Genomic DNA, 26,515 nt, shown 5'->3' on the forward strand with positions numbered 1-26,515 from the left:
CTTTTATGGCACGCTAATTGTGTTTACTAGCTGTCACGGAGGCTTGTTTGCTGGCTCCTTTCAGTCATACTGTAAACACACACACTCTCCCGAGGAGGCTCCGTCCTCCTGTCGCAGCACACTCAGGCCGGCTGGTGGGTTGAACCTTCAAGGCAAACCCTGAAAAAGATCTACCAGTGGCGAGAAACGCAAAGACTTGGAAGGTCTGGGAATGGGTAGTACACAGAACAGACTGTGATCAACGGTTGGAAGGCTTCCTTTTACTGTGGATATATGAAAACAGTAATACTGTAATCTAATCTCCACCACAAAATTACCTTTCTAAGGATTTTGCACCAATGCCACCAAGGCATACTCGCCTGTATTCATGATTCTCAGGGGACAAAGTGAGTCTAGACAAAAATCCTCACCGCCTCTCTCTGTGCTTCTGAATCATGGAGTCATTGGTATCGATCAACAGTCCGTTTAGCTCCCTGCAGATATATTACAGTCATTTTGTGGCACTGGATATAAATTGCCCTTCAAACGTGGGTAAAACAGCAGGCAAGAAAAATTCATGCGAAGCAATGGTTATTTTTAATAGATGATAATCAATCAGCCGTAGTAGCACAATTATATTGCCGTTACCTGCAGTAGCGCTGGGCCATTGACTGTGTGTAAGTCACTTCTCACTGTAGCCTCTAAAACCCCACCAAGCCCAGCACTCTGATCCTCCCTCAGTCTTCAGGGCTTTGCAGAACTAATTGACCGTATCAGCTTTTGATGTGCTCCACTGTTGCACAGCCTTCCAACAGGCCGGCTGCTGCATTCCTCCAGGGCTCAGGGTAAGGTGAGGCACCTTTCCAGTCCCAGAGACGCATGACCATGACTTGTTTGTTTGACAAAACGGTCGGGGGCAGAGGTCGACCCCCGAGGGCCGCATGCTGGCACAGCTCCTGGAAGCTTTCAGACACACTTTGAGACAAACCTCTGATTGGCGGCTTGACTGTCTGAGCGCTGACGGTGAGCTGGAGCCATGCAACACTGACAACTGATTTCCTTCTCGAGGTTTGTGGGGTCGTGCAACAATTTCACTTACTGGGGTGGAAAATTGGATGTGTCAACCCCAAGGTTGCACAATTGCATCGAGGTTATGAACATGTGGCTTTTATCTCTTTTTGTAGATTATGTAATTGAGCATTTATCATTTAATATAGTATATACCATGAAGCTTTAGTGTCCTTTGATGGACAGTTTGTTTTTTTGCCGTTTCAGATGCTCTAAGTCTATGAGCCTTCTAAAATCCGTAAAAGACTATTTGAGAAGCGTGCTCATGCTTTTGTATTCCAAACTTCAGAAGACCGGAGAGAGGTTCCTCAGATAAGGAGCCCTGTGTTCACCAAATAGCTGGCTTTGTTTACCGAGGGTCAGCGGGTGTTTACCTGGCCCGTCTGAGGTCACTCTGGCTGTGGGAACTACCTTCACTCCTCGTTAGGTATTGAAGGAACTGGAGTTGAGGCACATTCCTGGCAATGTGAGCGCTCAGAGGCCCGTTGTGTTTACCAGCACTTTCGTTTTAGATACGCTGAGGCGTGCTTTATGTTACACGTGACTCAGTTATAAGAAGCTTACCAGGGCCGAACATTTTTACTTTTGAGTGTAAGGTACCTTGTTCAAAGACACTGACACTTCCTCTCACAGTAAAAGTATGAACAATATTTGTAGCAGAGGTGATTACAAAGGTATTGTTTCTCAGGGAAGCAAGACGGGAGGGCAAAGGGCAGTCAAGGTTAAAACCAGTCCTGCCAGATGTTGCTTCCAGCGAGGGCACTGGTCACCAGATAGAGCAGCGTGGATCCAATTCCACTTCAATCAGAGCCACTGACCCTGCTGATGAAGAACAAAGGGGGGAGGCTTTTCAAAATTAGAGCTGCAGTGCGTGTGAGTGCACGGGCCAGCTGGCTTTGTTCCCTCTCTGTCCTTACAAACTGATCTCTGAGCTGCCTTTGACGGAAAGTTGCTTCATTTGATATAACTCACTTCATTTCTCTTTTCATCTCCCCCTGCCCGCTCACTCGGTGCTCTGTATATTGAGATGAGGTTTGTGGCGATGGGGGTAATTCCCCCGTCGTTGCAAAATATCTCTTTCTCCCTGTTAGGGGGGATGGATTACTGACACGCTCCACAAAAACCAAGTGGCCCCGGGGTCTAAGGTTTAAGGGGCCCACACATTCAAAAGCCTCCACCAGAGAGGAGCATATCGTTTACAAAGCCTTCCCTGGGACAGCAGTTTTTATCGGTGAAAATGACTCACTGTTTTTTATTTATTTTTATTTTTATGATTTTGTCTCATTTTGAAGAGAGACGTCTTGACGTCACATGACCTCAAAGCATATGGAACATTCTGGGTTTAAGCGATAATTAGGGGGTTGCCCGCGCTCTTCAAAAAAAATCAGCACTTCCTTGAAAAAGCAGATTTTTCCTCCATTCATATCCCCATCAAAGCCGGTTCAAATTTTGCCCCGATGATTGATTTTTTTTCAGCTTTTTTTTATTATTTCTTTGCTATGCCAAGAATATTTCAGTCGAAAGGTTGCGGTGACCACAGTGGATGATTGATGGCATGGAAAAGGCACAGAGGAACAGAAGGACAAGGACAAAAAAGGAGCTCATAATAAAAACAGCCAGTTCTTACAAGACTCAAGTAATTTAGTTTGGGAGTGGGCAAATTCTTAAACAGATGTGCCCTTTTGTGTCCTCGACATGTGGGTGATGTAGACACGGCCATGGTAAATATTCAGATTAATGTTGAGTTGTAATGTTTTGATTTGGGAATTCAGTTCTAATTGATACTAAATGAAACCATTCACTTTAAATTGACTGGTGCACACACACACACACACACACACACACACTTCCGTGAAAGCCAGACACTGCAGGGACTCAGTCTCAAACCCACTTGCGCACACAGACCCATTTCCACTGTCTGCCGTCTACACAGGCAGCAGACAGAGAGACGAGTGTGACCTGCATCCCATCAGCTGCAGAGAAACCACAACAAGGTGCAGTGCAGCTCAGCGCCTTTTACAAGCTGACAGTTACTTCTCTCAAAATGAAGAGAAGGAGGTACATGTCGTACTGCAGGCTGTGCAAAGAGCAGGCTTATAGTTTGGTGCTGTTACGCTTTGAAAGAATAGTTTGACATTTGAGGAAATGCACTCGCTTGCTTTCTTGCAGAAGATGTATTGAGAAGGTTGATACCATTCTCATGGCTATTTGTAGAATATGTACCAAGAGCCTCCAGCCGGTTAGCTGAGACCAAGACCAGAATCAGCTCTGGCCCGACTCTGTCCAAAGCATGGATAGTAAAGGGAACTGCAGACAGGTGGGACTCTGTTCCTATGAAAAGTACTCAATGGGGCATAGAACAAAAAAGACTTATGAAATGTCGATAAATATGCCCATAAAGCAAGCGCACTCATGTTTCCTTTAACCCCGCCTCCCAGTCCTCGGTCTTGGCCTCATCCACATGAACAGAGGAGATCAAATTACTCTGGATTTAGCTATTAATCCATTTTACAACTGTTATGTCCTGATGACGGCCCTGGGAAGTTGATTAACCTCAAGACGTCGTTTTTGGGCCAACTCACTAATCTCACTAATCAACACCCTGTATTTAATTTGTTTTAAATCTGAACAATAACTTGAGTAAAGAAATGAAAAAGAGCTATACATATCTGTATTAATTGTTTTAGTAAAAAAAAATAATTAAAAAAAGAAGCTGATTTTGCAGAAAAGCACAGAAAATATGACCTATAAAAGGTTTATCCTCCCCAACCAGCATCTAATCTGCATTTTATGCTGAATGTCACTGTTTGACAGGACGTCTGAAACAAAAAGCTCACATTGTCCGACCTGATCAGAGTGTATCTTGGCTTTTATAACAAGTTCTCGTCAGCTCTTATACTTCTCCTTGCTCTTAAAAACAAACTGAGCAAGGCCAGGGGTTTATGGGTAAGGTGGTTTTCATTGTGAGAAACCCAAACTGCCTGCTGATTTACGTGGTTGGGGGTTTGAATCCCGCTGGATCCCCACCTTCCATACTGAAAGGTACTTTGGATAACGTATGCCTCCAAGAAATGGCAGAAGTTATACTGTATATTTATATGTCAAATGTACAGCTGCAGCGAGGGGAGCTCAGGGTCTTGATCGAGAATCCATCCGCGAGCGAAATGAGTCGCTGTCTGCTCCCAGAAGCGTCGCTCTCCTGGCCTCCGGGTCGGACCACATTATATTGGGGAGGTAAATCACAAACACACCCCGGGATCTCCCCTGTTGCCTCTTGTTGAGTTCTTACTCGTCGAGCTGTCGAAACCAAACCGCCCCGTCGGAATTTGTTCTTCTTTCGCATTAGTCCGAATGGGGACTCCAAGGAAGAGGTGAAGAGCGGGAGGAGATGGCGACAGGAAGAGAGGGAGAATGAAAAGAAGTAAAGGAGACAGTTTCACAGAGAGGGGAAAAAAGAGGAATTGTATATTGCAGAGTTTTAAGGCTGTGAAACGTTGCTTATTCAGTCGCATTATGTCATCCAGACGAAGCACCTGATTCTCTCATCATCTCCCTCCGTCTCTTATGAGAGACTAGACTTCCCTCCGCATGGCTTTGTGATCATTTGTCTGAGGGGAGAAAATAGGGGATGCAGAGAAGACAGAGGAGAATGTAACGGTAACAAAAGCCGATGTACTGGGAGGGAGGAGGAACGGGAAGAGAGATGGAGGGCGGAGAGGAAGTAGGAGATGGGGGAGATGAGGGAGGAGAGAGGGAGAATGTCAACAGTGGATGGTACAAGATCAAATGAGGGTTTGGGGACACCATATAAAGTTCCAGTCAATTTTTAGGAACATTCGCTCACATCGGTTCCCACTGTGTGCCAAAGTCATTATATTTGCCAACAACATTTCTTAGGTTTTATTTATGGTGGTTCTTTTTCATTTTTACCCATCTTTGGTGCTCAGTGCTTGTTGATCACCCGTCAATCAAACAGTGTAGTAAGTATGTTTGCCCTAGTGGACCTTGGGGCCAACACAACCCACTGACCCACCCATTCCTCCCATTCTCTGTGCCTTGTGTCTGGGCCAAGTCGTCTTAAAGTGCCCATAATGTGAGGTGAAAATACAACATGGTGATCAGCTCTGCTTCTGAAAAGGCCAGTCCTCAAATCAAAGCAGCCGGAGGCCTTCACCAGATATAGATTATGTTGCAACATGGCAGTTTTTAGTTGATTAAATAATTTACTCCTGCCTTCGCCAGACTGCCTTTCATTCACAGGCTTCTACAGGATTAAAACACTTTGTTCAACAACGTGGCTTCAAATTAGACAAAAATCATATCGCATGCACCAGCTGGAAATTCCTCACTTTACTGAATAATGAACTTGATAATGATCTTCTTTTTTTCTTGTAACTCCTGAAGCCCTCGTGAATGGCCCACTTTATCTGCTAAACCGCAGGCTACTTTAAGAGACAGGTTATTACTTCAGCACCGACGCTCTCTGGTTGCCGGTGCATTATTGGTCTTCCAGCGGGCTGCAGATGTGACCGGGTTTCCTGCTTGTGATTCACCGCAGGCAGCAGCGGCAGCACTTGGCTGGATATTTAACACCCGCTATCACCATCTCGCGTCTGCCAGGAAGATGAGCGTTGATAAAGGATTTATTGCTTCCTGTCCTGACTGTATCTCTACTTGGGTCTATTCCCCCCTCATCCCTCCATCCTTCTTCCACACATCCATTTCGCTGGTCGCTCGCTCAACTTTTATTACGCCTCTGGGCCGCCGCTGACGATAGCCGGCGACGGCCGTGGCTGCCATTATGTTTCCAAGTTGTCCGTCCTTCCTTATAGACGTCCGTCCGTCCCGTTCTCCCGAACGCAATATATCTCGGGAGCGGATTGAGGCAATTTCTTCAACTTTGGCACAAAACTGATACGATTTTGTGGGTCAAAGGTCACTTGGACCTGACACGTGTACCATTGTCTTGAATCTCAGGAACGCTCTGAGGGAATGTCCTCAAGGACTCAGGGATGTAGTGATTAGAAATATATATTTATTTGTTACCATAAATGATGAATATGCTAATTATGACCATTTCACACCAATGTCTAATAGGAAAAAATGAAGTGATGACCTTTTGACCAGACGTTGATGTAAAATGCAACTGGACTGAGTGAGGCGTTTGGTTCCTTTTGGATTTTGCTGGTGAATGTTGAGCCGATGTTTACAGCTAGTGGCGTCACATTGTGCGCATTAATAAAATGGTAATGGACCTGTAAAGCGTTTTTCTAGTCTTCCGACCACTCAAAGCACTTTAACACTACATGACATCATTCACCCACTGGTGGGAGGAGCTAAGGTTCCACCTGCACATATAGAGTAACTAATATTCACACACATGCACACTCCGTAGGCACAGCTACGAGAGCAATGTGGGGTTAAGTGTCTTGCCCAAGGTCACATCGACATGGGCTAGCGGAGCCGGGGATCGAACCGCCGATCCTTTGATTGAAAGACGACCGTGCTCTCCAGTGAGCCACAGTCACGAATCAGCCAACAAACGGAAAATACATTTTATTCGCCACCATGAACTTAAAATCTACAAACATTACATGTGTTACATACATTTTCTTTGCTGTACTTTTGCCTCTTCATCTCCATCTGCCACCCACAATTGAAATCTGTCTTTCAAGTCTTTCCGGCCTTTCTCTAATGTCTGACAAACCCAGTGGAAGCGTGTTGGCCTGAATGCTTTTCTAATGGCTTGGCTAGCGGCGCAGAAAGTTGACTTCTCTGTGTTATTTCTCTCCTCCGAGGTCTCATGTTTAAGCCTCTACGCTGCATGTTGATGTTGAAAAACCTCTCCACAGCCAACACATTAACTATGTGTGTCTGTTACAAACGAGGCTATTACAGAATCCCTGTGCAAACAGTACAACATCTGTGAATTCTGCACTTTTCAATTGTTTTTGAACGCATAAAAAGTTTGCAGTTAGTCGAAAAATGGCTGTGTGTACTGAAAATGCACTACACAAACTCTTCCATCCATTTTATCATCTGCTCTCTCTGCAAGGCAAACAGTCTACAACCACGCCAAAGCCCTGGGCTCTGCCAGACAGAGTGTGCTGCTCTGGGAGCGTGAGGCCAGATTGCTTAGTCGGTGTCTGCACCTCTTGGGGTTTTGTGTATGTGTATGAGTGTGTGTGTGGGAGGGCTAAATAAGGACAAACTAATCAATCAGTGTTTAGCGTCAGTAACTGTGCCGACTCTTGAGCCAGAGGAGCTGTGACCTGGCAGGTGTGTGTGTGTACTTTCTCTCCCTTCCACATCCAGAGCCTTGATGACGGTGCTTTCTTTTGTAGTTTGACCAACGCACAGCTCAAGGTGGAAGGTGGAGTCATTTCTTAACCCCTCAAAAGGAAGCGCGTAATCCCTCTTTTGACATGAACATTTTTGGTTATTATTGGGTAATTTTCTAAGTTTCTTCATAACGCCCCCGGTTGGGAGGTGAACCCCTGGCCCCCTGGAGTCGTGGACAGTGAACAGGTGGCCCGTGGTCACGCTCCCCCAACGGCACGGAGCGCTTCGGTCCAACTGTCCTTTTGATCGTGGGACACTGATTGCCCAACGCCAGGCCAAAAGTCGATGCACATTAATCAGCGTCAGAACACACACACACACACACACACTGAACCTCCTTTAAAATATGCACATTTCAATCCGTGCCCACATCAAACACTCCTACAATACACTTTGATCATCAGCACCCAAAATGTGATGTTTAATTTATGTATTTATCCCTTGGAATGGATTCAGGAAACTTCTCAGACTGATTCAGACTTGTAATTGCCCTATTTGATGGAAGCCGATGGGTGAATGTTTACTGCACTGTAGCTAGCGTCAGCTCCCGAGTCGACCTGCAAAGTTGAGGTCTCACAGTTTTGCTGCGGAGATCCCTATTTCCTTTTTCAGCTGTCAGACTGAATCTAGTGCTGGTGGCACAATGAGGATGGGCCAGTGAGTTCAGTGTCCTCGGCTCCTCCACAGTGCAGCCTTTCATCGGTATTTTTGGACTCCGTCTCACCCAGTCTTTGCCCTGCAATATCCAGCCTTCTTTATTGGGCCTGCCCCGTTAACTCCGGGTCTAGACGCAGAGCAAGTAGACTGGAAAAACGCTCGCCGTCTCTCTCTCCATCACTCTCGCTTCCTCGTAGAGAGGAAAAGTCCCCCCCCCCCTTCTTCCTTTTTGTCCTTCACCCAAAGGGGTTCAGTAACTAAGCGGCCCGTCACCCTCATGCCGTTAGCTCTCTGTTGTCTCTGCCTTTGACCCTGCCAGTGGACTGTCACTCCAAATCCATTAAGAATGGGGTCATACATAATGTTGTCAGCCTCTGGGTTCTTGTAACCTGAGCACACCGTCTCTCACCCCTGGGTCCCATCTGTAGAGCCCCCCCCCCCCTCTCATTTCTCCATATAGTTGGAAGATCCGTGGTAATTAGGGAAGCTAATAGGTGCCCAGCTCAAACGGCGCAGCAGCAGAGGGGAGGGGTGCTGTTGATGCTCAGTTAAAAAGAGCTGTGATGAACCATGAACCCCCCGAGACCTTCCGAGCATGATATGATGGTGGAATAGTTCCTGCAGCCTGCCTGTCAACTGTCTCATATTCCCCTCCCGACAACAAAAGGCTGCAGGGGGAAAGAGAGGAAAAGAGGTTGCATCCCTTCACCGATCTTGATAAGTCTCTCTTCAGGCGGTGTTTCTTCTTCCCGGGTACAAAGCCATCTTCGGACTCTGAGCTCCTTTGAACGCACTCTCCAAATTAGAAGGGTCGGTGTCCTGCAGGCTTTTATTCTCCTTTTTCTTTTTCTGCCCCATGTCAGTGCCAAACAATAGAACTCAGGAGCTTAAGGAACAAAGTTGTAGGGAATTGGAAAGTCCGGGGCCATTTGTCAACTTGACTCGGGTCAAAAATAGCTGTCCGTGTTTTCTTTTTGGCCCGGCTAGAAGTCCTGCAGGTTCCTTTTGTTTTCCTTCATTCGGTTCGACGCCGCAGTCCGTCTTGCAGCAGGTGTTCGTCCGTGGACGTGCTCCTAATACAGATGTTTTCAAAATCCCAATTTGAACTTTTTTGTTTGCCCAGATTCTCATGTGTCTCCTGCACTGGAGTTTTCCTTCCCTCTTTTAGGCACTTACCCGTTCTTTGGTGACGTCTTGCCTCATTCTCCCCTCTTAAACACACACCACACACACACACACACACACATGCGCACACTTGTTTTTGTAGCTGTGTGGGGGGTGGCTGAAAGGCTGTGAGAGATTGTGAGATTGTGACAGAGACAAAGGGGGCACATGCAGAAGGAGACCCCGTCCTGTGGCTCCATGTCAGCAGCCAGAAGTAGAAGTGTCTCCACACATCTGTCAGGACGAGGCGGCTTCTCAGGTGGAAAAAGCAAACAGCAACAGCTGCATATTACAGCCTGCTCAAGAGTCAGGAGGGACAAGAACGAAAACTCATGCAAAAATGTTTTGAGCAATACAAATAGGTGTTAGTTGCAATAGCAGTAGTCACATGAACAGAAATAAAAGTAGTCCTTGATTGACAGCCTCGTCACAACACACACGCTATGAAGGTGAAATCAATCAACAGAACTTAAGGGAAATAAATAAATCAAGACCAGTGGCGAGCGTGACACACAAGGCCGGAATGAGCGACTCACAGTCTGTCAACAAGTGAAAGGAGAAGACATGCAGTGAGACCGCCCACTCTGGACCCTCTGACTCAGCAGCAGTAACTTGTGATTCAGGGCCGAGTCACAGACCCCCGGCCCAGATGTTTAGCATATCGGCGCCACATTTCCAGTAAACGTAGAGGGCGGAGCTAACCGCATCGTCACTGTGTTTTTACCTGGCGTGTTGCATAAGCTGGACAGTTACTGGAACTCCCTGTCTGCTCGCGGAGGGAAGTCTGGAGGCCATCGGTTCTGTGTTATCACACAACGTCGATTTGGAAACATCTCTTTGAACAGTTTGGATTTCATGTTTCCTGCGGTTCAAAAAAGGTTAAGTGAATGAAATGAGAGATTGGATGAGGGGTTCCCGTCACAGAAACAGGGTTAGATAAGGATGGGCCGATAGACTGTGTGTGAGAAGCGGACGTAGTCACCGTGGTTTGTGATCTTTGGTTTTTAAGCTTCGAGTTTGGCATTTTGGCCGTCGCCATCTTGGTTTTTTGCAACTAGCAGTGACACGAGAGGGTGGAGCTAAGTACAAAGACACGTGTAGGCCATTGACCATCATTTACTAAATGAACATCATGCTGTATTGAACACGACTTGAAACTATAGAGACCATAAACTCATGTTTACAATGTTTACTGATAATAAACTAATAATTTAAGTGAGTTCATAGACTTCTATACAAGTCTATCACTCACTTGGTGGTGACTCCTGATGGCCATTAGAGAGGATGCAGGTTTAATGCACTTGAGCATTGGCTTCCCTTTTGCCTGCGTAGAGCTCAGGTAGTGGCTCATTATAAGCCTGCAATTAGCAGCTAAGTCTTGACTGAGCTAGTAGAGCCACAGTAAACACCATGGGGGATTAATGGCACCATCACATGAATGAGTCAATTAATGATCGAGCACATTCTGTATCTGGTCTGCAGGTCCCTCTACTGGTGCCGGCACAGAAGTGGCAACCCAGCACTGGCTAGTAACCATGATGCTGTGGCACTTGAGTGCGTGGGGTTTTATTTACCAGTGGATGACGACTCAGGTTGAGAAAGGGGTTTGTGTGGGAGTCTGGCAGCGTGCCCATCTACTTGGCAACCCACGTATCCATGTGTTGCTATGATTCTGCAGAAGTTTGACTTTCTGCTGGATTCTTTTGATGTTTTCCGGCTTCAGCCTTAAGTTGAAGTGAGTTCAACTTTTCTTTTAAGGTGTTTAAAGACACAGGAAATTGTTACGCCATGTATTGATTTGGGTAAAAAAGCTATTAGTGTTACAACGAAGGATACTGCCAGTGAAGAAGACCTTCACTCTAACCCCCATGAAGCACCATTAGACAGCCAATGAGGTTCATTCAGCCTCTAGCCCATGAGGGTCGGGACCCCAATCTCCCCTTGATTGGTTCACACTCAGCAACACACACACACCCACACACACACACACACACACCTCATGTTGCCTCCACGAGTTCCCCTTTACAGTATGCTGCTACGTGGTTTAAGTGATGACTGCAGATGGGTGTGAGGAGGTCACAGAGGTCATGGAGGTCATGGCGGTCATGGAGGTCTGCAGTCTGACAACATCAGATGAATCTTTCCCCGGGGGGGGTGAACAGTAAGGGAGACAGGGGCGTGATAAGCCAGACTTTGCATCTATGAAGCGGTGAACAAAATGATTTATATAGTTACTGATATAGTCTCCGGTTTCCATAACTCTGTGGAGGGGTGCATATAATACAAATTATAAAAAGTGTAACTTTGAGGCTCATGTACCAAGTGTTGTTATAAACTCAGAATGATTTTGGACTCAAGTTGATTAAGAAAACTGTTTTAATAATGTTGGTTAAAATATGACTTTTAAAGTGAGCTTCTAATACAATGTGATTCCCATCATCATTAAGGATGTAGCAGAGCCTTCTGGAAGTCTGACTAACCCCTTCCTGCCCTATGCCGTCACCGCCCACCTAGTGGTGACCCAACCTCATTCGGTCCTGTAATAATGTGAGAAGCATTAAGTTGAAGGTGTACCAGAGGATGGATATTGCACTTTCATAAAGTTGGGATAACTGTGGGAGAAAGATTTACACCAAAATGGATGCAGCACCAGGTCTAAATATTCTGACTTTTTATTCTGCAGTGAGGTCAAACAAAGAAGAAGAATTTGCAGCAAAATGCAAAGTCAACAATGACCTAAATTACAAATAATTTCTTCTCGCCTGAACACTGAGTCAAGTTGAAACTGTCTGATGCGTTTTCAACCTTCCTACATTTCCCATAATTCAACTCAACAAAGTCTCTGTGTTCGAGCCTCCCTGGATAGTAAATGCCCACATCTTTCAAACTTCATACCAGCCTCGTAGACATCATCAGAGTTACCTTTTCCCAGAACCTCCGTCCTCATCATGACCCTATCACAGACTGAATAATACCGCTTATGATGAGTCATTTGATAGAGTTGTGTCAAATTGATTGTGACACCCTTTAATTAATATTATATATCTCTATCTTGAGTAATGTGAGTAATAAAAAGCCTTAAAATTGGCATTTCCTTTGTTGAGACTATCCGTGTTCCTTTAAGGTCTGGTTTATAGGTTATGGCTGCAGAGAACACAGGGAAATATGCCTCATTACGAACCAAAGAGCCAAAGCCGCTCTGCATTTGAAGTGGCCTGCCGCTCTGGCTTTGGCTCTCAAACAGCGATTCACAGATGATGTTTGGATGACTCATTAAGTTCATCGTTACCGCACCCCCCTGCCCGACTGCCTTTTGCAGAATGTGCTGCTGAGGAGGACGCTGAAGGTCAGTGTGGTGGAGCCCTCTGCTGGTCGCCGCGTGGGAAACATTTTCATTTTGAGTGGATGAACAAGCGTCCTCTGTTGTCTCAAAGGCTGACGAAGCCCAGCCCAGGGCAGGCCATCTTTAAGGAGCTGTGTCCGATTCTCAGCTATTGTATTGTATTGTTTATCTATTGTTTAGCACCTTATAATAGAGAAACTAATGAACTAAAGACGTCAGTCTTAACTTTATTGCCAGATAGAAAACTACAGAAACTAAAGGCAAAATCTCAGATTTACAAAATAAATTGAATTGAAACCACAAAAAAGACTGTTGATGAGGTCGAAGTGGACCAAACTGTCTGAACGGATAAATACAGGAGATCGGATGATTGATTTCATGGACTTAAAACAACCAACAGCCCCGCTCAAGCACCAGCTCATCAACAAGGAGCAGTGAAGTGGCTGGGCGTAGCGTCGCTGGCCTGTTGCCTCTGAGGGGCTTCGTAATAGAAAAAAAAAAAAAAACTGGCAGTCTGGCCGGCACCCAATCAAAATCCCATTAATCTGGCGATCTACATTAATTTGTTTCTCAACAAGCAGATGGCAGAAGCCGATTGAAAGCAAAAAAGACATGTGCTGCATGTAGATGGGCTTTTCTTTACACAGACAACAAATGGGACCAACGGGGCCGATACCTGATCCGGATCGGGTATCGGGATCACTTCGTGGGCTTTGAACACAGCGCTTTACCAGAAGCTCCGGGCTGTGCATACAAGTCTACCCTGCAACCTTTTGACCCGCCATGTGCGCGGGCCTGATTACAACCATCGTGTTCCTATTTCATATTTGCATTTCATAAAAAAGGCTGTTCCACTGGAAATAGAATCTGTTTCATCAAAATACAAAATAAGCAGGGCTGTCCAGTGAGGGGGGCACAAGCAACAGTAGCTGCTGTGAGTGAAAGTGCCTCCACATCAGGCTCAACGGTAAAAGCCAACAGAACCACAACGACTCAAACAGAGTCGCTGACTCATCTCGATATAATGAACAGCAAGCCCGTCAGCTGCAGTGAGGAAGTGTGACTAATCCGTGCAGGCCGTCGGTGACTCGGTGTCCTCATGATTTATTTATTTTTTGGAATCGGTTTTGGAGAATACTTCCAATGATAAGGACGTTTTCAGTGTGCGTCCGTGACCCTGTATGTCTGCCAGGGCCTCTGATGACACGGCCTGACCGCTTGCCCCTGACTTATTTTTGTGTTTATGTGTGTGTGTTTTGGGAGTGGGCGGAGCCTGCAGAGGTCTGAAGGAATGATTGCGTCCCAGAATAGACGGGTGTCAGCCGGAAGAACCTGGGGCGCTTGTTAAGGCCGCCGCCTCCGAGCAAGAAAGGTTTCAGTGAGGCGATGCCGTGTGGGATCTAAGGCGTGGAAGGAGCCCATCTTGTGAGCTAACGGCTAATTAGCTCGGGGCTCTCCACAGGCTCCTCTGGTCGTTTGAATGTCACACAAATATCTGCTGGCTATTTATATTAGCTGCTAGAGCTACATGTCTTTTTAGAATTGCTAGTGACCTGTTATTATGTTGTTGTTTTTTTACAGAGATTTTTATAGAGATTGTGGGTGTGAGAGGCTTGCGAGGTTGTGTGTGGCTGCCGGTGTGTGTGCGTGTGCGCGCCCCTCGCCAGCTCCGCGGTGGCAGCCACAGCGAGCCAGACGCTGCCTCACAGGCAGCGGTTACCATGGGGAGGTGAGATGCTGCAAAGGTCTCATAAACCTGTGTGTGTGTGTGTGTGTGTGTGTGTGTGTGTGTGTGTGTGTGTGTGTGTGTGTGTGTGTGTGTGTGTGTGTGTGTGTGTGTGTGTGTGTGTGTGTGTGTGTGTGTGTGTGTGTGTGTGTGTGTGTGTGTGTGTGTGTGTGTGTGTGTGTGTGTGTGTGTGTGTGTTGTGTGTGTGTGTGTGTGTGTGTGTGTGTGTGTGTGTGTGTGTGTGTGTGTGTGTGTGTGTGTGTGTGTGTGTGTGTGTGTGTGTGTGTGTGTGTGTGTGTGTGTGTGTGTGTGTGTGCTTGAGCATCTGCTGCAGTCTACATATCTGTTCTATGAGGACAGAGATGATCACTTGAACACACCGCTTTGGTTTATAGGATTTCTAATATTTTTATCTGGGTGATAAAACATCCCGTAGAAGGGAGGACATTAAATAACAGTGACAGAATGAAATTATTAAAAAAAATATACAATGCATGGCCGCAGTTTATACATGATGAAATATGAATGACGAGCCTTTATTTAGAGCACAGCAGAATATTAAAAACATTAATGTGATGTGGAAACGCACAGTGCTAAACTCCTTTATTCCTACAAAAATCTCCCAAACTTTACATTGTAAATATCACTGCATGATTGATATGTTGTGAGGTAATGCTGACATGATAGTTAAGCACTCTGGGAGTCACGATGAAACAGCCACATTACTGTCATATAATGAAACTAACTAATAAGAATAACCTGTTGTTATATTTTCTCAAACTGTCATGATAAACACTATTACATAATCTGTTAAAAAACAATCTCTTTTTTGCCTCCTAGTTCTCCCAATGGCTTTTGCAAGATTCCTCCATATTTTATATTACAGACACCTGCCGTCGCTTGAAAGATAATATACGCAATACAAAAAACTTTAATACAACTCATTACAACAATATATACTCCCAAGTTCCATTACTTTCTTTTAAATGCTTTCATAATGGCATGCCATCGTGATTATGAAAACATTAGTCATATATTTGTTCTTTTCACGGCCTCGCCTCTGTTTCTTAGAGCTCAGACTAAATGACCCGTGTGAATCTGGTCCTCTGGTCATGTGGTTTGGGGATCTCAACCCTGCTCCGGACATTGAGCTCTGAGGTCAGTGGGATGCTGACGCTCAGGCATTCGGTCACATTGGGCCCTGAAACAGAGGGACGGGAGATATTTGAGCATGCTACCGTACAAATGACTGTAACCGCTAACGGTTTATCAACGCGGTCAACAAACACATCTGTATTTCATTCCTGTCTGCCTGCCGCTGTCTGTCTCCAAGTTGTCTTCTGCTCGTATGTCTTCTGTTTTACAGCTGTCGTCTCTTTTCTCTCTCTCCGACCGTCCCCCTCTTTCTTTCTCCCTTTCTTCCCTCTTTGGCCTTCGGTTGTCTTGCGCTGAGTAACGCGTGCGAGCCTGTGTGTCCGGCCTTCTCCCCGACGTGCAATTATGTCATTTCCTGCTCCGGGATTTCCCCTGAGAGGACCATGCGGCTTGGCGCGGGCAAACAATGAGCGAATGTGTCGTTTTCTAGCAGCCTGAGCTGTTGTCTGCTGATCTTAGTGGAGTCTTTTGGTCCTGAGGCCAGGCCTGGAGCCAAAGGGTGCTGGTTTAAATCCCACAGAGCAGCTCCCGGGCTGCCCGTGAGCAAGGCACCTGCGTGTCCGGAGCTGCTCAATGACGCAGTAGCGGGACCTTGAAGGCAGCATGCTAATCCGTTTTCCTTGGAAGAAATAAGCCAAACAAACACTTAATAGGCGCTCAGGAAATAGTGAGTAAGACTTTGGCTCGGGAGTCAAAGGAGCCTTCTTTTTGTTTATAAGCCCGGTTTTCATCCTAATGTGCATTAATTGATTGCTCATATTCATTCCACGTTCCATCCGTTTGTTGCGTTTGATTGGTGTTTTATCACTGTGAACACAACCGGACAGATCTGTAAGCCGAACACTAGACAGTTGGCACGGCAACAAACGCGCTCGCCGCTCATTACGCTCACATCCCTCCAGATTTGCAGTCCATCGGCGCCTCTTCAAAAAAAAAGAACCCGCTGTCACGTAAATAGAGTTCTTACTCTTGATCCCTCCTCGCCGGCGCCAGGCTGCAAAGGGAAATTTGGAGTGTGCGACTTGATTTTGGACCGGCGCAAACTCCCCGCTCGGGTGTTTGCGAGATTGGAGCGGGGCCACGTTGGATCGCTGCCTGCTGCCATTACCTCAGGATTAGGTGGGTTTGAAAGGAGGCCTCTCTTCTCCAGTCCCAGGACAAGATAATAATGGTTTCTAAAAAGAACAGAGATGCATCACACGTATCCCGGGAAACACCAAGAAAAGGTTTATATAGTGGAAATGGCTTCCAGGTGTTCCCATAATGTAGCGGGACACTAACAGTCGTGTGCCCCCCACCCCACCTTTCATTCTGAACTCTTCTTCACCGGACAGCAGATGCTCACAGTAACACATCTCCACCACGAGGCAACTCATCTGCTTCTACTAACCCAAGAGGAACGCATCCACGCTGTTGTGGTCTTTTATTATATTCATGGAGATGCCAACTTTTTTACTTGTGTGGTTCTTCCTAAAGACCATCTGTCTTTCTGTTGAGCTTGACTTCCTGTGCGCATCTTTTTTGTTGTGGTCTTTTCCACCCTTCCTTAAACCTTCATGCCATTCCATCTTGGCTGCCTCCATCCCCTTCTCCATCACTCCTGGTTTGTCATGGCCCCGGAGATGCGAGACGAGTACAAGGAGGAGGAGGAGGAGGAGGAGGAGGAGGAGGAGAATCAGGGAGGAAGCTCCATCCCATCACGGCTCAATCGATCTAGTTAACGCAGCTTTTACATCGTGTTTCAATACATTTAGGACTTGCGCGGGAGCGCCGCGTCACCCGTGCCAAGTCTGGGTTGTGTTTGTGCTTCATGCCGGTGCAGCCACATAGGAGAAAAACAGCATTGCACAGCTAAACGTCCTCCGAGCACTTGTACGCATGCACAAACCCCTTGAGAGCATTTAAGCTCTTAATTCATTAGACGGCGCTGGAATGAAGCCCTGATTAAAGAGCCCATACATCAGCAGTCACTCAGTGGAGGGACTTTGATGAACACAGAGAGTCCAGCACAGTTTGACTTCCTCCTCTCCTCACTCCTCTCAGCATCTCTCTCTCTTTCTCCCCTCTCCCTCCTTTCACCCGGCTCCCCCCGGAGGCTCAGTGGCGCCACTGCAGCCTCTGCCAATAACACCTGCGTAGCTGTAGTCACTGCATTGTGATCAGGACTGTTGGAGGCAGTTTATCGGCTCTGGGCTGGGAGCTGTTTTGTTGTGAGCGGTGCTGAGGGGGAGGGGGGCGGGGGAGAGGTCTGCACAGAAGAGGAGAGGAGAAGAGACTTCATCAGTGAGGATAACGTCAACTGAGAGACCGGACTTCTGCTGATTGCTGCTGGCTGCAGAAAGACAGAAAGGGTGGGCAAGTGTGTGTGGGGGGTGAGGGGGTGCTTGTGTATGAATAGCTGTTAGATTTGTATTGATTGTATGTGCGTGTTGTCTCATCCAGCATGAGCGTCTTCATGATGTCATCACAGCTGGAGTTTGGCGTTGAAGATGTCTTGTCTCTGTCGTAGCGCTGGCTCTGCCTCCCCCCTAAGAGAGAGAGAGAGAGAGAGGGGTGAACGGGTGCAGGAGGCTGATGGCAGACTGAACACCAAGCACCACTGAAGGAGTCGCGAAGAGAGCGGATCAGTGAGTCGGCGCTTCCTGGAAGAAAGGTTGCTTTTGGTGTCTGTGCTCTGTCAGAAAGAGAGGGGACAACATGGGGGGGCCAGAGGTCCCAGGTCAGGTTCAAGCCCAGGACATCGCAGTTACACCTGCAGGCTTCAACTTGCTCCGAAGAGATTCTTAATCGTTTGAGCTCTATTGACTTTTCACTCTTTTCTCTCTCAATGTTCCACAAAAAAAACATCCAGATTGAGAAGTTGTTGGCTTAAAGGCAGATTTCTTCAGATTAACTGGCAACGTTTATTTTTGTCCAATTCTGTTTATGTGCCAAACAAAGTAAATGTGAATCAATAGAGCAAGAAGGGGTCAGAGGGCCAGAGGGCCAGAGAGCGCAGCAGTTTGAAAGTGGTCCCTTTCTGTGATGGGACTCTTAACTTGTAGGAACATGGCGGAGTGAGGAATGCAAAGTCACTTTTCTTTGTTGGATGTCACCTTCAGAGGCTCGTGTGATCCTTTTTCAGATTCTTTGTTCCATTCAGTTTGATCAAAGCGGCCTCACTTTGCCTTCCTGTGATTGCCATTCTGTGTGAAGCTAGCGTTGGCTGACCTCCGGGCTAGACAGCGTGGATAGAGAGGAGCCCTGGAGATGTGTGTTTATTGGAGTTGGATCCCTCCAGGAGCTGCAGCAGATGCACAATTAGTGGCTATTTTAGCCACTAATTCGCCCAGATTGAATTCATCCGGCGGGGTATCTGGTCCGCTCCCCGCCGCCTCTGGAGGAAGTGATCGAAAGGCGCCTTTCCCAACCACTGTTTGTGCATTTTCAACATGGAAATGACTCAAGGAGTAGATGGAAGCGCACGTTTGTTTGCGCTCTCTTTTTGCTGCTGTCCTGGACATTTTGTGAATTTTTGTGCAACATTTGTTGTCTTTACTGTGATACTCTGAAAAGAGAGATGTTAAGGCAGCGGGATGTGGCTGCTATAACAATGGAACAAAACCATCCTCCTCCTCCTCCTCCTTCGTCCCAGGTCTCTGATGAACAGCTTGGTGGACTTTCCCGCAGCCTGCCCTGTGACTGAGGCCGTCAGCACATGCACTTTTAATTCCTCCCCACTTTCTCCATCCCTCCTGCCCTCCTGTTTGTTTACGTGCCCCCCGTTGGGATGCGGTTACCTTCTGCAGTGTGTGTGTGTGTGTGTGTGTGTGTGTGTGTGTGTCTCCCTGTGTGTGCGAGCCCCTCGCCTGTGATCATTTGTGTGCATGCATTCTTTTTTTTTTTCTCTCGACTTTACGACGTCTCATCGCGGGGAAAGTGGCCGAGGGAAACCACAACAGATGCAAAGTTCTGAGAGCGGCGTCTTTCAAAAGAGCTCTCGTAGGAAAGAGAAACAGAGCGGGAGAGGAACGCTTTTAATTACAGGGCGGGCAGTGTGAGGTAAACGAGGGGAAAACGGGATCATTTCAACATGAGAAGCACGTTTCATGAGGGGGATTCCTTGTGCGGGGGGAACCTGCTGTAGTTCTGGAGACAGAGATGTTCGAGGGCCTCCACACAGTTTGACAGACAGGAAGTACAGCGTATAATACATCTGGATGAATTCTTCTTTTAGCAAACCCCCCACACACACTCAATGGAAGATCTCACTTTTCTGAGCCGATGTTCACCGTTCAAAACTCTTCACGCCTGCTTTTTCTTTTTATCCGGGGGATAACAAAAGGTTTCCGGCAGCAGCGGAGCAGCAGTTAGTGTTTTTATTTGGCTTTTCTTTTGCTCCCACAATCTCAGGCCTCGCAGGAAGAGAGATGTTCCTCCACAGCTGTCTGCAGACGGCTCCCTTTTTTTCTAGTTGCCGTCAGTTTTAGGGCATTTAAAACCTACTTTGGGGTGCTTGAGCCAGTGTGACTAGGACGGAGGATGCTCCTTCAAAAGTAGCAGCTTCACAAAGGAACCAGATTCTCTAAGTAGACGCTGGGGGGCCAAATGTGGTTCACATCTTTCGGAGCCCGGTGAAACCGCAGCAGCTGTCGACCGCCTGGACAAAGCGCCGCTTACCGGCCGGCTCGTGGGCTCTGTTGACAGACATACGGCCGCTGAGAGGTTCAGGTGACAATGCAAAAGATTATCCAACATCTTCCGGGTTTGGAAGCCCCCCCAGGGAAAGAGAACCCCCCCCCCCCCTGTTACCAAACCTCTTCATTAAGACTTTATGATGAGAAATACAAAAGTAATTAGTTTGGAGAAAGATTCCCATTTTAAGCCGGTCCAGTTTGCTTCTGTGTTTTTTTTTAACGTTGTGTCACACACACACACACACACACACACACACACACGCACACACACTACTCCTCTCTGTCTCTATTTCTCACACACACAAACATTGACAGGACGTCCTATTGTGTCATTGCAGATTTACACGGACTGGGCCAACCACTACCTGGCCAGGTCCGGCTGTCAGCGCCTCATTAAGGACCTGAGCCAGGACGTCACCGATGGAGTCCTGCTGGCACAGATCATCCAGATCATAGGTAGGCACACACACACACACACACACACACACACACACACACACACGCACACACGCACACACGAGCAAACACACACACACGCACACACACACACACACACACACACTCGCACACACGCACACTCGCACACACACACACACGCACACACGAGCACACACACTCACACATGCACATGCACACACACAAGCACACATGCACACACGCATGCATGCACGTGCGCACTCACGCACACACACACACACGCACACACACTCACACATGCACGTGCACACACACATGCACACGCACACACACATGCACACGCACGCACACACACATACACGCACGCGCGCACTCACGCACACACACATGCACACGCACGCACACACACATACACACACACACACACCTGTGTCTTTCTTTCCGCTATATTCTCCTGCTGTATCTTTTATTTATTAATTATTTATAAAATTATTATTTATCTCTCGTCTTCCTTCGACAGCTTTCTGTTTTTCTTTCTGCTTAAGTAATTAAGTTCCCACCTGAAGTTCATTCAACTGCAATAATCATGAATATTATTTCATAATTATCATGACAGTTTGGCTACCAAAGTTTCAATGTTTCGAAAACATATTAATAAAGCAGAGATGAATAAATGTGTTATCAGCAGTAATATAACACTGCGTGTGCCTATAATTCATTCTGTCTGGTAGATGAAACACCCCCCCCACACACACACACACACCCACACACACACACACACACACTATGTTTGGTCTTTGTTGTGGGGAGTTGCAGAGAAGCTGTTCCTCAGCCTGCTATTTGGGCCAAATCTCAGCAGCTCTCTTGTCTTTTGGGTGGCAGGGTGAGCTGCAGCAGCAGCACAGATCTGTGGGCTCTCTGACACCCGGGGGTGCAGTATGTGTCTCCCATTGGAACCCAGACAGAGTTGAGAGCGGTGTGGGGGACGACAATTGGCATTGGCCCTGGCATTGCAGAGCGACACACACATCACGTAGAGCGACATCATAAAGACAGAAGTACACACCACTTTGACCTGACGGAGACTTCCTGAACCACGTACACTTCTGTAACAGTCGTATACGTCGTGAGGTCAGGAAACGGTCATGTGGTCTATTAACAGTTGGTAAATGCCTTTAATCACAGCGGGATAAATAATACAGCACTGGCTCTCTCTCACGTCCACTGTCTTTGCTCTCTCTCTCTGTTTCTGGGTTTATCACACTCCAACACTCACAAACACATTTCCCTCTCTATTCCATATTTCTCACAGATGCCGTCTGTCTCCCTTTTTCTTTTTCAACCCGTCTTCCTTGCTCTCTTGTTCTCTCCAACTTCTCTCTGTCTCTCGTTCTCTCTCCCTCTCTCTCTCCATGTCTCTCTCTCTCCCTCTCTCTCTCTCCCTCCCTCTCTCTCTGCCTGTCTTTCTCTCTCCCTCTCCCTCCCTCTCTCCCTCTCTCTCTGCCTGTCTCTCTCTCTCCCTCCCTCTCTCTCTGCCTGTCTCTCTCTCTCCCTCCCTCTCTCTCTGCCTGTCTCTCTCTCTCCGTCTCCCTCCCTCTCTCTCTGCCTGTCTCTCTCTCTCTCCCTACCTCTCTCTCTGCCTGTCTCTCTCTCTCCCTCTCCCTACCTCTCTCTCTGCTTGTCTCTCTCTCTCCCTCTCCCTACCTCTCTCTCTGCCTGTCTCTCTCTCCCTCCCTCTCTCTCTGCCTGTCTCTCTCTCTCCCTCCCTCTCTCTCTGCCTGTCTCTCTCTCCCTCTCCCTCCCTCTCTCTCTGCCTGTCTCTCTCTCTCTCCCTCCCTCTCTCTCTGCCTGTCTCTCTCTCTCCCTCCCTCTCTCTCTGCCTGTCTCTCTCTCCCTCTCCCTCTCTCCCTCCCTCTCTCTCTGCCTGTCTCTCTCTCTCCCTCCCTCTCTCTCTGCCTGTCTCTCTCTCTCCCTCTCCCTCCCTCTCTCTCTGCCTCTCTCTCTCTCTCCCTCCCTCTCTCTCTGCCTGTCTCTCTCTCTCCCTCTCCCTACCTCTCTCTCTGCCTGTCTCTCCCTCTCCCTACCTCTCTCTCTGCCTGTCTCTCTCTCTCCCTCCCTCTCTCTCTGCTTGTCTCTCTCTCTCCCTCTCCCTACCTCTCTCTCTCCCTCTCCCTCTCTCCCTCCCTCTCTCTCTGCCTGTCTCTCTCTCTCCCTCCCTCTCTCTCTGCCTGTCTCTCTCTCTCCCTCTCCCTACCTCTCTCTCTGCCTGTCTCTCTCTCTCCCTCTCCCTACCTCTCTCTCTGCCTGTCTCTCCCTCTCCCTACCTCTCTCTCTGCCTGTCTCTCTCTCTCCCTCTCCCTACCTCTCTCTCTGCCTGTCTCTCTCTCCCTCTCTCCCTCCCTCTCTCTATGCCTGTCTCTCTCTCTCCCTCCCTCTCTCTCTGCCTGTCTCTCTCTCTCTCTCCCTCTCCCTACCTCTCTCTCTGCCTGTCTCTCTCTCTCCCTCTCCCTCCCTCTCTCTCTGCCTGTCTCTCTCTCTCCCTCTCCCTCCCTCTCTCTCTGCCTGTCTCTCTCCCTCTCCCTACCTCTCTCTCTGCCTGTCTCTCCCTCTCCCTACCTCTCTCTATGCCTGTCTCTCTCTCTCCCTCCCTCTCTCTCTGCCTGTCTCTCTCTCTCCCTCTCCCTCCCTCTCTCTCTGCCTGTCTCTCTCTCTCCCTCCCTCTCTCTCTGCCTGTCTCTCTCTCTCCCTCTCCCTCCCTCTCTCTCTGCCTGTCTCTCTCTCTCCCTCTCCCTCCCTCTCTCTCTCCGTTGGATTGAAACTTTACCCTCCCTGCTCGCCCCCCAACTGACAATGAGGCCAAGCTGGCCTGTCAGTAATTCTCTGGCGGCAGCTGACGAATAAGGCAGCTTTGCCTCCCAGACCATTTCCTGTGTCGCTCTGCACCTCAACACACGCACACACACACACACACACACACACACATATACTCTCCTATGCTAACCTCAGCAGAGGTTTCCTGCTGGATTTGTGCACCTGAACTGAAAAGTCGCCACGTGACAGTAAACATCTCGTTTCTCTGTCACGCAGCGAATGAGAAGGTGGAGGATATCAATGGCAGCCCCAGGAGCCAGTCGCAAATGGTGAGTGTTACAACTTTGATATTTAACTTTTAACGCACTGAGAATTATCTTAAGGATGAATATCTGAAGCTACTTTATACATCTGCTACATTTCAGAGGGGAAATATTGTGCCTTTTGCTCCGCTACACTTGTTTCACAGCTGTTGCGACTACTCCGATTCAGATAATAGAGAACACAAGATGAGCTTCTACAACACTGTGCATTGTTAAAGCGGTGGCCCCCAATCTTTTTGGCTGGTGGCCCCCACAGAAAGCAGCGTCTTCTTGTCGGCTCTTTGTCATATTTATCAGAAGTTCCCAAAGCAGAATTTTGTTTCCCGAAACTTCTCCGATGGTTTCTTTAGATTTTGAGGCCCAAGGATGTGAAATGATTCACAAAAAAAGCAAAAGATTTATCCTGCGGCTCTTTGGAGGGGGCCGGCCCCTAGATTGAGAACCACTTGGCAAAGCTAATCATATAAAGTAGTTAAAATGAACTCCATCTCAAGCAGCAACATCGTTAAAATGCCATCGATGCATCAGTCTCCACTTGCCACTTGTTGCTCTGCGTCTTAATTTCCTCCACGATTCCAAGCAGCCACTCGTAACCACGCTGGTCACAAACCATCATCATCTTTATTATTCAGAAAGATGGCGATGACTGTAGTAACCACATGGCCACTTAACCTGAAAACAGTTTCAAACCCCGACACACTCGACTGACTAATAAACGGTGTAATCTAGCTGAGCGATGCCGGCGGTGTCGGCATCGTTTTTTTAACGAGACGACGGGCTGCTTCACCGCTGATTGTCGTCACTGGTAGATGATTGCCCCTCACTTTAACGAGAGTTGACTTTGTGTTTATGTAGCGCTGGTTTTGCCCTGGCATCGGCCCTCCTTCCATTAAACGTGACTAAGGCTGTTGAGCTGCTGCGGCGGGCTGTGGGCGAGGGCCGTGTCTGTGTGTCGGTCCTTGTGCCCCTTTCTCTGAAGCTATATGGACAGCTTCCTGTGCACCATATATGGTGTCCTAATGTGTGAGTATATAGTCGAGAAGTCAATGGAATCCACAGAGTGTGTGTGTGTGTGTGTGTGTGTGTGTGTGTGTGTGTGTGTGTGTGTGTGTGTGTGTGTGTGTGTGTGTGTGTGTGTGTGTGTGTGTGTGTGTGTGTGTGTGTGTGTGTGTGTGTGTGGCTTGCTCTTTGTCTCAGTGACTTACTAAGCCCATTGATCCACCACCTGCTCTGACCACAGAGGGGCCGGCCAGCTTGGGAAACTGAGGTTTTGAGGAAGCACGGTTGCTTATGGCGTCGGCGCAAAAGGGGGGCGCCAGATGATGAGGGAGGAAACATCTGACACCAAAACACACAACATCCAGAGAGATGGAGCCTGTGAGTTTGAACAAAATCATGAACTGTCAGGGGAGTGATGGTGTAGACACATCAGCATCATGGCTGCCCTCAAAGGGCCGGTTGTAACTGTAAGACTGTATAAACTACTTCTTAATAACATATTGTTAAATGACTGCCTTTGCATTTGATTATTGTTTATTCAGGTGAAAAGATATTGTACACGCATTTATATACTTTGGGGCAGCTGTAGCTCATGGGGAGAGAGGTCGTCCCGTAACCACAAGTTAGCCGGTTCGATCCCCGCTCTCCCCATAGTTCATGTTGAAGTGCCCTTGAGCAAGACACTGCACCCCCAGTTGCCCAGGCGCTTCACTGCAGCCCACTGCTCCTTAATAACTAAGGAGTGGTACAATGCAGAGAAGGATTTACCCACAGGGATCAATAAAGGAATCATTATTATTAATGTCTCTGTTATTATAACATAAATCCATTTAATTACCAATAACCCACATAAAAAGAAAATAACAAAGATCAAACGCAAGTTATTACATTAACTTTTTTGAGAAGGACATAACTCTGGTACAACAAATAATTGTGAGCTGCTAAGAACATGTGTGACAGATGTGGTCTGGGGCTCACCTGCTCACATACCTTTATGTGGTCTGGGGCTCACCTGCTCACATACCTGTATGTGGTCTGGGGCTCACCTGCTCACATACCTGTATGTGGTCTGGGGCTCACCTGCTCACATACCTGTATGTGGTCTGGGGCTCACCTGCTCACATACCTGTATGTGGTCTGGGGCTCACCTGCACACATACCTTTATGTGGTCTGGGGCTCACCTGCTCACATACCTGTATGTGGTCTGGGGCTCACCTGCTCACATACCTGTATGTGGTCTGGGACTCACCTGCTCACATACCTTTATGTGGTCTGGGGCTCACCTGCTCACATACCTGTATGTGGTCTGGAGCTCACCTGCTCACATACCTGTATGTGGTCTGGGGCTCACCTGCTCACATACCTGTATGTGGTCTGGGACTCACCTGCTCACATACCTTTATGTGGTCTGGGGCTCACCTGCTCACATACCTTTATGTGGTCTGGGGCTCACCTGCTCACATACCTTTATGTGGTCTGAGGCTCACCTACTCACATACCTGTATGTGGTCTGAGGCTCACCTGCTCACATACATGTATGTAGTCTGGGGCTCACCTGCTCACATACCTGTATGTGGTCTGGGGCTCACCTGCTCACATACCTTTATGTGGTCTGGGGCTCACCTGCTCACATACCTTTATGTGGTCTGGGGCTCACCTGCTCACATACCTGTATGTGGTCTGGGGCTCACCTGCTCACATACCTGTATGTGGTCTGGGGCTAACCTGCACACATACCTTTATGTGGTCTGGGGCTCACCTGCTCACATACCTGTATGTGGTCTGGGGCTCACCTGCTCACATACCTGTATGTGGTCTGGGACTCACCTGCTCACATACCTTTATGTTGTCTGG

The 26,515-nt window shown here is 47.7% G+C and overlaps 1 protein-coding gene across 1 annotated transcript in view; it reads left to right on the top strand.

The window, feature by feature from the left end:
• Positions 1 to 26,515, top strand: part of nav3 (neuron navigator 3) — a 157,167-nt gene that overhangs the window by 22,569 nt on the left and 108,083 nt on the right. Inside the window, exons 2-3 of the mRNA XM_034526728.1 lie at positions 20,449 to 20,566; positions 23,615 to 23,667. Of these exons, the coding sequence (XP_034382619.1) occupies positions 20,449 to 20,566; positions 23,615 to 23,667 (171 nt within the window). The remainder of the gene's footprint in view (positions 1 to 20,448; positions 20,567 to 23,614; positions 23,668 to 26,515) is intronic.

This window comes from Cyclopterus lumpus, chromosome 23 (genome assembly GCF_009769545.1).
Source record: "Cyclopterus lumpus isolate fCycLum1 chromosome 23, fCycLum1.pri, whole genome shotgun sequence".
In the NCBI taxonomy this organism is placed as follows: domain Eukaryota; kingdom Metazoa; phylum Chordata; class Actinopteri; order Perciformes; family Cyclopteridae; genus Cyclopterus; species Cyclopterus lumpus.